The 15611-nt window shown below is 41.7% G+C and overlaps 1 protein-coding gene across 1 annotated transcript in view; it reads right to left on the bottom strand.

The window, feature by feature from the left end:
• Window positions 1-638: 638 nt before the first annotated feature.
• The window catches only part of LOC146208060 (uncharacterized), a 39227-nt gene continuing 24254 nt past the window's right edge, over window positions 639-15611 (bottom strand). The window contains exons 4-10 of the mRNA XM_084591729.1: window positions 15077-15180; window positions 13776-13978; window positions 12608-12776; window positions 7469-7744; window positions 6732-6876; window positions 4720-4992; window positions 639-778 (exon numbers count right to left, since the gene is read on the bottom strand). Of these exons, the coding sequence (XP_084447855.1) occupies window positions 651-778; window positions 4720-4992; window positions 6732-6876; window positions 7469-7744; window positions 12608-12776; window positions 13776-13978; window positions 15077-15180 (1298 nt within the window). The 3' untranslated portion in view covers window positions 639-650. The remainder of the gene's footprint in view (window positions 779-4719; window positions 4993-6731; window positions 6877-7468; window positions 7745-12607; window positions 12777-13775; window positions 13979-15076; window positions 15181-15611) is intronic.

Genomic DNA, 15611 nt, shown 5'->3' with positions numbered 1-15611 from the left:
TCGGCCGTTTCGTGACATCTATACCCGGCCGTGGTGCCCTTGACATACGCGAGCAGCCATAGAGGAGTCAAACCACAGAAACCCTGTCTTACAATGTACATGTACACGAACTGTCTAAACTAGGTTCAGGCTGGTTCAATCCCAGGAGACAACACTTGCAAACCCTCCGTAAGCGAGACTGCCCGCTTCCACCAAAACATTACAGGCATTCACTCGAATACGTATACTATCTCTGCGACCGTCAGTGGCTCCAGCGCGATTTGAACCCAGTGTGTAGTCCCGTGATTTCCACGCTCCCTGATTTGAGCAAACGCTCGACTTTCGGTTCAGCACCGTTGAATGGTCGAAACCGCTCTCTTCTTTGAAATAGTAGAGCTAAGACGGTTAGCCCAGCTCTAATAGCTTTTGCAGTGGAAATGCGTGGTAACATCAGGCAGAATAGAATCATTTAAATAGCATTTCTGTGTGTGCCTCTATTTTGCAGATAAAAGTGAGTGTTAACGCGTATATCAACAGCATACCTCCACAGTCTTCGTTTCCGGCTGACGGCATCATAGCGACTACAAATACGAAAAAAAAAAAAAATGCACTCCAATTGAGAAACTTCTTAATGTAGTTTATTTTAAAAAATAGCCTGCTTTTTTTATAATTCACAAATTATTTTTAGTCAAGCACGCTTTTGCGAGCGCATTGCGGCTGACCTTTCCGGTTTGTGTCTTTGGCAGAGACTCGAAAAAAAAGACGCCCCCGTAAATATTTTTGTGGTCAGCCAGGTTATCTGGAAAGGAATAAGAAATGCTTATTTGTATAAAGCAGTGTGGAAGCTCAAGTAGAGACAAATAAAAATGTACATTGTGGATCGTCACTAAATGGATGACGTTATGCGCAGCGGAAATAGCTGCGGCGAAACACTGGCCTTCATTTCAGAATAGTTGCTTTTAATTAAGATATATGCGCTACAAATGCTCAAATGTGAAATACCATCCTTCTGTTTTTCTTTACGAAGAAGGTGAGGCTGAAGCCTAAAACAAGAATGATAAGGTTTGATGTATTTGCACTGATAAGCCATTTCAGTATATTTTATTAAGTCATTCCAGTTGGAAAAAAGTACAGAAAATTTTCTGATGTTACGACAGAATTTCTGTGCGGTTTTTGACTGGAAACTTGTTGTGACAACAGAACATGCTGTAGTAACATCAGAAATTTGTGTAGTTACAACAAAAAAGTGCTACAGGACAACAGACAACAGAAATATACTACAGAAAAACTACAGAACTACAGAAAAATCTGCTGGGGCTACAGGATATTTTCCCGCATTTTTGACACAGTTCTGTAGTTTTTTTCGACTGGGATGTACAAGTGAAGACATGAAGGATGGAAGAAAAAGCGGCATTTAAGCAGATCGACAGTGCAGTCACCCCCTTACAATCAGCAACCGCGGCGGACAACAGGATATTTACGAATGCTGTGAGAAAATAAACAGAAATAAATTATTTTTCAGCAGATTATTTTGAGGCGTGTGGAAGCCCGCAATCATAACAAAGTTTCTAGCATAGCAATAACAAAACCATACGTGGTAGAAGTATGTGTTGATGTAAAGCAAAAGTCATCTCAGAACACAATAGTGTAACTGGCAACACTAAAAATACTAGGGCCATTTTTTTATCCTACACCAGCTACACCGGTGTAGCAAATTTCCAATACCTCCAATGGTATTTTGCTACACTAGTGTAGCTGGTGTAGGTTAAAAAAATGGCCCTACTAAACATAAGGATGTTAAACAATTGAAACACCAAATGGCAAGCATTATGGGCTAGATTATATCTTCGACATGTTACAATGTAAACTAAAAATTGCTGACTGATAAAGAAAGCATTAAATTTAAAAGGATGCAACCACATCAAAACACGAAAGGCAACACAGAGAGGTGTTTTATTTCTGTAAACGTAAGTTTCTATATTCGTGCTGTTTCCATGTAATTAATGAATAACCTAAGATATATGGCATTTCCTTTGTTTCCGATCATTTGTACTGCTGTAAGGTACATCCCAGTAGTCAGAGCGTCTTGTATCGTAAGCGTGTTTATGTGTACACAAATTAGCCAATGTGTGCATAGGTTAGTTACAGTATTCCTGACTTCATTAAAAAAAAACAAAAACAACCTATGGATGTTTTAAAATTAACAAATTATCTACACTAACAAAACCAAATCTCTGCAAATTATTCACAGCACATTCTCAAGGCATATTGAAGACAACACTTATTTTTTTTTTGAAGACACCTGATCTCGATAACGAGAACTGACGGTAGTAATTGTCCCCATTTTGGAAACAGTAATATTTAAATCATGTAGGGCCTCGCCGTGATGGTGCAGTGATTAGGGCGCTCGACTACATGTGTCCAAGGAGGCGAGATCGAATCTTGAATGCGGCGGCCGCTTTTCGATGGAGGCGAAAAGCAAGGCGCTTGTGTGATGTGCAATGTGCAATGTCAGTGTACAAATTAAAGAACCCCACGGGGCCAAAATTTACGGAGACCTTCACTATGGCGCCCCTCTTAGCATTAGTCGCTTTGGGACGTTCAGCCCCCAAAACTACAACCACCACCACAATAATTAGGTGCAAGTCCTAGCTGATATGTTCCGAGAAAATTACATGGTTCTAAAGCTGCTTTCTCAACAGGATTAGAATTAAGTGTAAGAATAGGTTTTTGAATTATATTTCGACTTTATTTAACAGTTTGAGTTCTTGATTTTTTTATGGTTAATTTGTTTCTAGAAGCCCCCTCTCCTAAACTCAATAACATTTCATTTCCGTGATTTAGCAATTGCTGGCAGTCTTCATGATAAATAAACAGACTGATAAAATCAACATATATATAGGTCATAAATACTACAGTCGGGTCTGATTGCACAATATCATTTATGGAAATATTGAATAGATAAGGCCTGAAAATGCTGCGGAACTGCTTTTTAGAAGTCCATATTGAGAATCTGGAATTAAATTTTATTTTTCATTGAATAACACAAGCCTGCAAAATTTTGCATAATATGTGTAATATAGAAGTAGGCTTGTAGTTTGGCCGTTACTATTGTCATCTTTTATGAACAGAAGCTGCATTTTAGCAATCTGCAAGTTTGGGGAGAAGCATATTATTTTGAGATGCAAATCTTAAATGCGTGTGACAGCGGACTAGCTATAAAAACAGACGAATTTTTACAGGAAGACGCATCTGTATCCCACAGAAATCACTAAAATTACTATTTTGTTGCCTGTGTAATTCTTAATACAACTCCTGCACAGGTAAGAGAAAGTTCTTTGTTTAAAGGTATGACGTGGAAACGCTGTCGTCTTCCCTTAGTATCCTCATCCGCGTTCATGTGCTTTGCTGATGACTTAATTATTAGTTTGTGCCTCCTTTATCTCAATATACTCACCAGCTATAGTTGCAAGCCACAACATCATGCAAAGGACCATTCAGCATAGACATACAACACCACTGTAACCATACCGATCGAACGTGCCTGCGTGTTCTTGGAGTAGCCAGTACGTAATTGTGATGTTTCTCTCCGAATGTAGACGTGAGATTCTCTCAGAAACGGAGTCCTTTACCTCTAGCGCGTATTCACGAGTGGTTCACCCGTTTGATGGGGACGAGGAAGCGTTAACGTGTAGGCTTCGATTTTCGTGAAGACTGACAGAGTTCATAAACACCGTTTGAGATTTAACGTGTATGTTATATATCTGACCGTAGTTGTTTATGTTTGCCGCTGTTCAGTCTGACCAACTTCTTGGACCAGGAAGCGCCATATGTCAGGCGGATATTTTTTGAGCTATTTCTTCTGAGCAAGTTCCCGCGTGCTCTTTCGCTCGCACGTGGAATCCCGAAAAGACGACGCGTTCGAAAGCAAGTATGTATATACGCATGACATGCGGCTTAGAGGAGAACAACAACAACAACAACAACAACAACAACAACAACAACAACAACAACAACAACAACAACAACAACAACAACAACAACATGCGGCCGGGTTTATAAGCATGCTGACTTACTTGTTTGCAAGTCTTTGAACGAGACAACGTAGGAAATCGTTTTATTATGCAACAGGACCATTTAAGCCTCATGGCAGACGTCATAATAGTAAGCTGTCAAACTCGCTAAAGAAGTAACAAAGTGGCATCACGAAACTCCCTGAGAAACTAGTGGTTAGTGAAAACTCGATATAACAAAACCCGATTTAATGACACGCCGGATTTAACGACGTAAGCCAATTCAACCTCAGGCGCCCATGGAGTCTGATGATTTGACTAACTTGAAGTGACAAAAATAATTTTGCGATAGTTCTGATTTAACGACCTTTTTTTTTTCTTCGAAAAATAAAGGTAACAAAGTGTTAATATTATGTTTGCTTTCTAGAGAATGGCCAAAAATATAATGATTCAAGCCAACAGTAACAGCTCAGGGCGCCTTCTTCCCGCCTGTAACAAAGTGCGCCGTGTAAAACGACATTTATGATACTGAACCGATTTGGTGAGATGACGAGTGAAGTGGTGGATGCCCTTCATATTCTGCGGCAGTTTGCTGAAACACACGGCGATTAAAAACGTGCTTTTGACGTACTTCAAACTCAAGAGGAATCCCCGCTGTCTTTGCTTACGGAGAGTAACAAACAGAGTAACAAACAACGTGTTGTTAAGTGCTTACTTAAGTGCTTACCTTTGATGGTGGCCTTGATCTTATTGGCAAGATGTGTAGCGTCACCCTCGCTGGCGCTGTTGTTCTTCACTACGACGGCAGCAGCCGGAGCCTCTCCGTACTCGGGATGTGTCAGTCCCACAACAGCCACTTCACATATATGCTCCCCGTGCTCCTCAAGGATCAGTTCCTCAAGCTCCGCTGGAACAACAAGCTTGTCCATACACTTGATCATTTCCTTCAGACGCTGGACGACGTAGAGGCGACCGTCTTCATCATAGTACCCCGCATCACCTATGTTGAATATTAGTATAAACAAAAAAAAGGAGCGTTCCTTTCGGAGCGTTTAAGTGTGATGACTATGTTAGCACTAGCAGAGCAATTCACAGTAATGAGATGGGTGCAAGCAGTGGCAGCTAGCACGTAAATTTTCATGCGTATCTGAGTTGCAGCCGGCTGAACGGAAATGTTTGAAAGGAATACGTTATGTGGAGAGCAGTGAGTACGCGTTTAATTTATGCAACCGGTTCGCTGTTTGTCAACTCTGGATATGGAAATGTGTACTCTTCCTTTTTTTTTTTTTGCCGTTGTTCTAATTTCCGAAGGCGACAATGTCGACTGTTTCGCTCTTCTTGAAGTCTGAAGTTCTCTGTCAGCGGTAAGTGCAATACAAGATCTCGTGGCTTTCAACTCAAGGTAAGCCACAACTACGCCAAGGAACCACAAGCTAAGTCATGGCATCGCCGAAGCTTTCCGCTTCTAAAGTCCAGGCTTAACCAAGCTAAGCCACCACCAATTTTTTCGTGTCTTGCTTAGAGATTAAAACGCTTTAGTTTCGGCGTCTTAATAGTAACGACTATGAGACCATATATGAATTGCCGACGCCCGTATTGCATCCATTATTGTGAAAAACAGCGAATGCTAGCCTGAAATAAATAAATAAATAAATAAATAAATAAATAAATAAATAAATAAATAAATAAATAAATAAATAAATAAATAAATAAATAAATAAATAAATAAATAAATAAATAAATAAATAAATAAATAAATAAATAAATAAATAAATAAATAAATAAATAAATAAATAAATAAATAAATAAATAAATAAATAAATAAATAAATAAATAAATAAATAAATAAATAAATAAATAAATAAATAAATAGCGCACCTCAGCAGTAGAAGCGAGTTTGTTTTTGGTTCCTAGCAGAACTGGCTTCTTCTTTCATTGTGAGGAATATGCACCAACTAGCCCGAACTGCTGCTTTTGCACTCCTCAGCATCAATTGTTTCAGGCCTTTCTTTCGCACTTTTTCGTTTCCCACCAGAAAGTATGCCGTCAGCTAACGCCAAATACCGCACATCCTGTTCTGAATCCAAAGCAGTCTTCTAGAATCTGACTGGTTTAGATGTTCAGGGCCCTGCTTTGAAAGGAAGGCCGTTGAGAATCCCAAAACATAAACCAACTACAATTTCCCTGCTTTTGCGCCACTGCTAATGGTAAGCTAAATAAAAAGCCATCGGCAGTACCAGCAGTGTAGTTAAACCTCAAACTAGTACTCCAGCTCTGCACAGGCTTGCAATAAACAATTCTACTGAGGCATTATAATAATCACCGACATCAATTCTGAGCGCCGGTGTAAAGTACAGTTAAGGGGAAATTTACGGTGCTTTGTTCGGTTTTGCAGCGGAACATAAAACGCTTCATGTCATGTAATTCCTCACTAGTAACTAGTAACTGTCTGTTAAACCGCCCCGGCCTATGCGGCATCAAAAATTAAGTGCCTAAGTCCTCCGTTCTCAAATATCCGACGCCACACAATCATAGGTCAGGCGTTCAGCGCTTGCTGCTTTGAAAGGTGATCGACGAAATATAAATACATAAAAAAAAACACCATCACATTTACCATTTTCTCTCATAATTTCAGCCAAGCGTTAACCCCAGATAAAGTAAAACATAACATGGCGATTATTATCTTATCCGCTAAGCCGGTGACATTAAACCTCGGGCCTATAATAGTCCGCACTGCACCTGACTTGCACCAGCCGTTGCCTTCGAAGAACTCTGCCGACTCCTTCGGTGCCTTGTAGTATTCCTTGATTGCACTTGGTGCTCGAAAACAGATCTCGCCTATTTGTTTGGGGCCCAGTTCTTGCCGCGTCGTCATGTCAACAACCTGCAAGGCACCCAGTTTAAAGTTGCCGCGCTAAAACAACTTCCCATGGGTGCTTAAATATCCGCCATGTAGTGCATTCATGAAATATATTGGGCGTAATGCTTCAACCGTCAGTCCATTGCTTTGGTAACAAATACTTATACAATAACGTTTATACGAGTAATATACAGCCAAGTAAATCAAATCTTAATTCCTCCCAGTCCTGTACAAAAAAAAAAAAAAAAACATAATGCGTCCTTATAAAAAAAAAAAAAGCACCTTTTATCGGTGAGGCCTCATCAAATATGACGCCGTTTGCTAACTCGTTTTCGTGGTGATGACGTAATAGTCCTGCTTGACCTATCTCAAGTTTTCGTACCATTGTCTGCCCTCAACGGCAGGCTTCGTTTCTCATAAGCTTTATAAAGGCTTCCGATTTAAAATGACGACTCGTATGCAGAGGAAACGTTGTCAGAATAGCTGCATTAAGAAATATATCGCTGTCTCCGTAGCTCACTCAGCGTGAAAGAAAAGTGAAAAGCGCATTAAAAAAAAAAAAAAAAAAAAAAAAAAAACGTTCGTCAAATTCTTGCGTTTTGTCTTCTGAGTTTACCTTGATTTGCGACCACGGAGCGGGAAAGCCGACGTCGCTCCCCAGGGCCGCGTGTCTTGAGGGTGAGCAGATGATGCCCATTGATTCGGTCATGCCGTACATGTTCACTACGCATTCCAGGTCACTAAACGTGGTCTGCACCACCTTGCGGTCAGCCTCCGTGAACTCTCCACCACCGACACAGATCCGACGGACACCAGCGAGGCGATTGCCCGTCTTCTGCATTTCGCCTACAAGGTATCTTAAGTAAGCAGGTAGAAGCGCAAAGGCTGTCACCTGCAAATAAAGAAGCTATGGTAAGCACGAAAGCAATATTGTCACGTGGTGGTGACCAGGGTCGATTACACAAATGAAGACACAGGCTTGATGGCACGGAAATTAACTCTTTATTGGGCTGACTTGCGCCCGCAAAAGAACTAAGCAACTTGGCGGCGGCGATAGAAACAAACGTGCTCGTCAGTCGTCGGACAAAGAATGCTCGTCACACTCGGCAACGCTCAATTTAAAGGCTGCACAGAACAATCTAGATAACGTCGCAAACGGCTACCAGCACAGCTGGAACATTGCGGAAAGACACCCGAGTGGCCGCAACCTTCGAGACAGATCTCGGTGCATCTTGCGCTACAACAAAACTGATAAATGTGTGACTCGCGACATCGAGCATTAACAAAGATTACGGGACTGATACGCGGTCCAGAATCAGAGTGATAAGCCTGTATGCCGGCGGCTGTTAAAAAACAACAAATACTGTTTTGAAGGTTTCGCGGCAATATAGCCTGAGGAAGGTGAAGCTCGTTTTTTTTTCCCGTAGGGACCGCAGATTCAGCAACGGAAAACCTCAAAGATGTACAGGTATTTAGGTTTCAATAAATTTTCTGTGGCCAGTTTGGAAATGTATATTGTCCGCCACGATAAGCAACAACAGAAAACCGAACAAGCCCCTGAGGAAGCGTAAGCATAGAGGCTGCTACTAAAGCATACTAAATGACAATAATAGGGACATTTAGTTTAGTGCTACCGCTGATCGAGACCGTCTACTGCTACCGCGGGAGCGTCAGCACGCATGCGCAGATCGCCCTAATAATGGCAGATGGCGCCACGTTCCCGTCAAATGCTGGCGGATTCGGCACGCAGGGACCAATCAGAGCCTGCGCTGCTGACGGCGCGCTAGCGGTAGCGAGCAGCGGTGACCGGTAGTGCTAAACTAAATGTCTCCAATATGACCCATTAAGGCTGCACCTCGAATCACACCGAAAGTAGGCGGTCGTAGCTAGAAGTTAGCTAATACAACTTCTCAGCTGAGGTGTAACAGCAGGAGCAAATGGGAGGGCCAATTTTTCTTTTCAAATTTTCGTAGGGTGACTGGAGCTGTTCGTCAGGAATATCTGCGCAAAATGGGTTGAGGAAACAATTTCGTATGAAAAAGGCTTTGCACATGCCTGAAGAAATAACGCACGTGGTTTCATGACTCTTTTACGCTAGCAGACCAAATAAATCAATACTAAGGCATAGCATTTGCTCAATCACAATCATCTCTGACACTAATCGTCACGATGCCTAAGTAAAAAAAAAAAATGTTTTTGAACACCTCGCTCTTTTTGAACTGTTTTGAAATGTTTTTGAACACCTCGGCAGAATACACTATATGAAGACAATTTCTTTGCGCACAAATATCAAAATATCCATTTAGTACCATCATAAAAACAGCCCGCAGAGTTAAATTACTGGAACCTCGATCTCTTAAATGAATTGGGCATATAATTTATTCGTGCATGACAAAACACTTTTGGCCACGCAATGTTTGCTATGGTCCCGGTTCGAGCAGAAATCAGGGATTCTAATGCGAGTCGCACGGCTTGGAGTTACTTCACATACCCCGAACAGAGCCTTAGTGTACAACACATTCATGCAATATCCACTTACGATTGTGGCAAACCCCCATACAACTGCACATATGGGGAACGACATTATCAGGGGTACGTCCCCGGATTTCACTACCAACGGTTGACTCACGACGCTGCACGAGGTGTGACCGGACACCATAGGTAGTGACCACCACGTGATACAAAAACGGATCATATATCGTATGAAATTATTTCATCCAAAAACTCGAAACAAGCTACTAAGACAAGGTCCTGGAATGGCTCGCGACGGAGCCCAGAGAAAAAAAAAAAACAGCTACAATTTCTATAAGAATGGCTCCGCCATCGCAGGAACCGCTACACGGAACAGCAGAAAAGTGCAGAACACCGCACGACACCCCGCAATAGGTTTCACCCTTCATATATGGAATGCGTGCAGACTTCTACTCATGCATTCGAAAAACAACAACAACAACAACAACAACAACAACAACAACAACAACAACAACAACAACAACAACAACAACAACAACAACAACAACAACAACAACAACAACAACAACAACAACAACAACAACAACAAAAATTTCACGATAGAAATACCCCGCCTGGAGATAACCTCGATGAAGTGATAGCAGTACAGTGAGCCATCAAACTGTCCACTCAGCAATTGCACAAACCTGCGCGACTCACTAAATGGTGCATTAAGGACTAAACGTACCTGGCACTTTCTCCGGCCTCTTTTAGACCCCAATACCATCCATAGAGCGACACAACCGCAAAACACCCCCCTCCTGTAACATCCGCGCGTGTTGCTGAAACATCTGTAGGTGTTGATATAGGGGCCCATAAACCCATACACCTTCGCAAATACCTGAAACGCAGCCCTAAGGTTGACGCAAACAACTAACTTTAGCAAATCCAAATAGGTACATAGCTATTTCAATCCTCGCTGGACACTTCAAATGCGCCGTCAGGAGAGGTACGTGCACCGAAGCAAATATGGGGAGTCATTGCGCGCGGTACGCTTTTAAGTCACTGCTGATTTCTCAGCGTAACTAGCATAATGAGCACTGCGGATGCGCCACTGCTCCTGAAGATGTTTCCTAAGCACGGCTGCAAAATCAGGTTTAACATGGGCTGTGCACATGAAACCCTTATCTCAGCGGATGTGGACTTAATCTCGAGAATAAGTCATGCCGGAGAGTGCGGACAAGACCTCCTTTAGCTTCATTTCTGGGTCACACGTCCGACGCGTCAGAACGTTATATATGCGTGAGAACGTGGAGACGAGTCATACAGCAAATATGCTCATAAAGGCGCTGAGCGTTGAGCGTAGCAAATGACGTCGCCGTAAAATTAACTGCATGCTTAAGCCGACTAATGAACCGAGACTACTGGACAGCGAACTTCGTAACAAATGGTTTCAAACTTACACGTATACTTTCGTTACGAGAGAGGTGGTGTTTCTTTTACTTGTAATGCTTATTATGCCATCGCCCCATCAGCGTCTCTGGTCACGAACCGAGTTTTGGTGTTTCTTCTTTTCTTTTTGCATAAACAGTTTCCATAATAAATGCTCAGAACGTATTTGCGTATGCAGTTCCGCAGCATCGCTCTTCTGGAACGCAAGGGCTTCTAAGCGAGGCGCTGCTGTGATTCGAAGACCTTTGGCATTGTATAAAACATACAAGCGCAGAAAATCATTAATCAGATTCTGAGTACGCAGGTGTTAATTATGTTTGAGCTTTGTCTAAGCTAGTGAAAACTTAAAATATGAATAGCCCGAGCTTTTAAGCTCTAAAGTACACTACCTGTAATTTCTCGCTTTACATTTGAAGGTTCTTAAGTGGATGAAGCCAAACTTTAACTCACAAATTGATTTAAACATGGTGCCTGAAAAATCTTAAATAACAATTTTCTGCTCCAATTTGTTCAGTCCTTACTGAAAATAATTTTTTTCGAAATCTCCCGTATTTTCGAAAAGCAGGCATACACCATCAAACATATAAGAAAATAAGCAAAAACCAGCGGTACCATATTGTTGATGTGCACTAGAACCGTGTTCTTTGATCTGGCTAACTTTACGTAAAATGTATGTATTATTTTAATACAAAATACCCCACCTGTGTTCTTGAGAATAATGAAAAAACAATTTGAAGGCATCAACGGATGCATTAGAGTGTTTTCTTCAGAAGGCTCAAAGTTTTAGTATAAATATAACCGGCTTTAAATTCATTTTACCCTGGAATTGGCGGTTACAGCAGTCACCTGTTAATATGCAGATACTTCAATTAGTCCGCTTATTAACTAAACATATCAATTATTTTTAAATTTTTGTTAGGGTGTTTATTGTATTAGTAGAATTCAAGCTCTTCCTCCAAATAGTAAAGCCGCGAAAAAGAAAAAGTTAATTGTAGAGCGCTTAACACGGATCAGAACAGTCGCCCTGATAGGCTGCTTCACACAGTAACACAGCGCATGTGACGTACGTCGCCGCACGCAAAGAGTTTGCTCTGTTGGAATCACCTGACAGCTTGACGGGCGCGCGGCGGTTCGTTGTGAATTTCGGTTTGATCGCGGTCTGCTTATAGCCGCTGCGTCGGTACCCAATGCGCAAAGTCATTTCACCAACAATTCGAAGCTCAAAGCGCGCGTTCGCCGAGCGATCTACGCTAGTTGTGTCCGCTGGAGCAGTGTTACTGTGCGAAACTATCTCTCAGGCAGACATCGGTGGACCTTGTAGCCAGTGTAACAAGTTTGTGATGAAATAGTTTTCCTTTGCTATACTATTTCTAGGAACACACCAAGTCCAAATAAAATATACCACCTAAATAAGAATTAAAAGGTTAATTAACGCATGTAGGTAATTAGCAAACGACTTGAAGCACTTTGTCTCTTCTCTGGTGTCCGCCGTAGCCCCAAGTATAGCCCCTGGACAAAAATAATGTTAATTCAGTTACCTCTTTTAGAACATTTTGGGCCTCATAAAAACACACCCAGAATAGTGCAATCGGAAATGGAGAAAATGAAATGATCTTGAATGCTATATAACTTGCAAATATATAGTTTAAATAAAAAAGTGGACTGAAGAGAACAATACACAGCATAATAAGAAAATAAATGGAATAAGCATCGTAAATTTTACCTCTAATAAGCCAATGCCCTCTAGAATCAAAGCTCACAAACAAAAAAAAAAAAGATTACATTCGAAAATAACAAAAGTTGACGGGCTAATGCCAAGCAGTTGTGTAAAAGGACCCGACCGAAACATCACCTTGTATTTGGTGATGAGGTCGCTGACTCGTTCTAAGCTGGCGCCGAGTGTCGTGAGTACAACAGTAGCCCCCAAAAGAACGGCAATAGTGACACAGAACAATCCTGAGCCATGCATGATGGGAGACCCGATGAGCACAACGTCACTGTCGTCCCACGGAAAGCAGTGCCTGCGACAAAAACAACGGTGTGCGTCAAAAATACCACGTTTTGGGAAAACAAACCAGTGCTAAAAGTGCGGCGCTAGCTTACCATACAGCAAGGGAAATCAGCTTCGAGAACTAGAGGATAAAAAATTGTCCTGATGTGCTGTCCCACGCCTTTACAAGATAAGCCACTCATTACGCGCTTCAGTGTTGCCTGCACTTTAATTTACGATTCAGCTGACATTGCGCACCCCCATTTTATTTTTATGGCTTTCACACAGAATACAAACCCATAAATTGAAAATTTAGCCGTGAATACTCTGAGAACAAGTTTGATGGTACTTTACGCCTCAGTACAAGCCCACCATATCGCATAAGCCTGATATAGGCATGCATCACATCAATTCACTTATAGCTGCACCCACACTGCAAAATATGCTGCGACTTCGTAACACCACCGATAGCATCTATATCGATGCTATTGTTTTTCTCAGTGCATAATAAGTCTCTTCTGGAGCCTTTGTATCCCTTTGGAGAATATGAACCGTTCCTCAAAGCTAGTAGATGTCTCCTATCACTTAGGCCACAGTGACTGAGCTCAAGTTAATCGTCTCAGGTGATGCCAGTGACTCTGGACCAGTCTTTGGGCTCGCTCAACCGCGTGTCAGCACTAATGGCATTGAATCAGAAAGCTGCCGAACTTGCGTGAGGAAGAAATGCCTGTGCTATAGCAGGAGCGCCTTACAGCTAAATAGAGAAACAAGTGTGAGTGATAGGGTGGCGCCGAAGGGCCCAAAGAGAAGAGGGGAGGTGGTAACAGGTAAACATCTTGCCACGGCCGCCCGATGGAATACTCTCCGGTCACCAACCCGCTGCGTCATCCCTATGCAAATTATAACCATTAGAGCAAAATCAAAGCTAAAGTCAAACTTGCCAAACCATGCATAGCCATGCACTTTAATTTTTATGACAGGCATTGTATAGATGACGTTTCTAAAACACACAATGTGCACGTACGCTCACCCTGCGGTGGCAATGTTGGCCACGAAACCGTAGTGTGTACTGACGGCTCCCTTCGGGAGGCCCGTAGTGCCTGACGTGTAGCAAATGGCCAGGATGCATTCTCGAGGGTCCTGAATGGGAACCTCTGTGAAGGTGGCTTCATCCAGCTGTCGGAATGGAGCTGTTGATACGAAACCTTCCGCTTCACCCATGCAGAAGAACCCCTGCACGTGGAATAAAACAAAGCTCATCTCTAAAAAAATGCGAGCACCACCTAGTGCCAACACTCGCTTCTCTTCCAAATTTTCTATGAGTTGCTCGTAGACTAAAAAATCATACACAAACGGAGTAAATAACTGGTTTGAGAAGTTTATTTTCTTTCGATATTGTGGTTTTAAGGGCATATCTGTAATGTCTAGCAACGAACTCCAGCTTCGTGACCATTAGGCACCTAATTCATGACGCTGCTCTGGTAGGATGTTGAAGTAAATCTATATATTCATACAAACATATATTCTAGCGTCATGCTCTCTGTCGTTCGCATTAGTACATACAGGGCTCAATTACAATTAAGTCTCTACATCGCAGCGTGCTTACCTTATACGTCTGCGTCGCAGCGTGCTTTCCTAACGAGTTCTTTATAACAGCAGTAAAAGTAGTTTAGAAAACAGATTTCGAAGAAACGTTTTTAAAACATATGCTGCTTTAAAGAAAAGTATCCTTCATGTTTAATATTAAGTAGCGCGCCATATATGCATGCGAAAATCACACACGAATTTCAGTTAACAAGGAACCTGTAAGGCTCTTTGAGAGTGGTTCAGAGAGCATTCCCTGCTGTAGGTGTCTCACGTTCACTACTAGGAAACGAGCAGTTACCCTAAAAAGCTTTTCTTGTCAACAATATCATGAAATGCGCCAACATAAAATTAACTGGTGGTTCTATCTATACCATAATGGTTTTCATGGACTGCTTTAAAATGGCACCACTGCTAAATTACAAGGATTTCCAGCTATCTACTTGCCTGAGGCCTCATGTAAACAACAGTCCATGTTATAGCTCTTGAAAAGTGTTTCAGTAGTATATGAAAATTAATATATACATTGAGATTTCCCGACCAAACGGTGAAATCATATGTGCCTAGGTAGAAACAAGAGTGCTTTAATTTTGAGGCTCATGCAATAATTCTTGAAGTTCTTGAACTAAAACACAAAAAGCGTACTTATTTTGCGTTTGGGTCTGATATTTACCGGCTTGCATGCAATAAAAGTTTGAAAACAGCTTTTCAAACTGAAAGACCGGTTGCATGGGAAGGACATTTTACTTGGATTTGGAGAGATGTTGCTGCTTTCATAGTCTTCTCTGCATAAGCTGGCTCCGTCAGTATGTGCGTGCTGTCGCTGTTGCAGAGCTCGTGACGCAATTCCCCTTCACAAAGAAAGAGACACATTGTTTTGGGCTCGCTGGTTCTTTTAGTACCTTCACGGTGCGACTTCGATGAAGCTGTTGTGAACTTACAATCGGCCTCGATATTCACAGCCTTTTTGTACACGTTTCAACTTACCGAGGTTTAGGAATTTCATATATGTATTACACTAAAAACGGAATCGTTGACGGTTTGGCACTCACCGTTCAGGCAATTCGAAAACGTTTGATTAGAAGCTTGCCTCCAAAAATTTCCTTAAATTGGTACTTGAGTGTGCTCTTTCCCTATTGCATTAGTCAATCAAAAATTCCCCTAGAAAATTCAAAGGGGTCCATAGCAATTCAAACGGCGTCTTATAGAAAGAATTAATTATTCTTTAACGTTTTTTAACCATGATACCTCAGTGACAGATTACGCGTGACTTCAAAGTGTA

The sequence above is a fragment of the Amblyomma maculatum genome, chromosome 1 (genome assembly GCF_055883805.1).
Source record: "Amblyomma maculatum isolate TAMU_Amacu chromosome 1, ASM5588380v1, whole genome shotgun sequence".
NCBI lineage: Eukaryota > Metazoa > Arthropoda > Arachnida > Ixodida > Ixodidae > Amblyomma > Amblyomma maculatum.
Note: the sequence above shows the minus strand (reverse complement) of the source record. Positions and strands in the feature narration are given on the sequence as shown.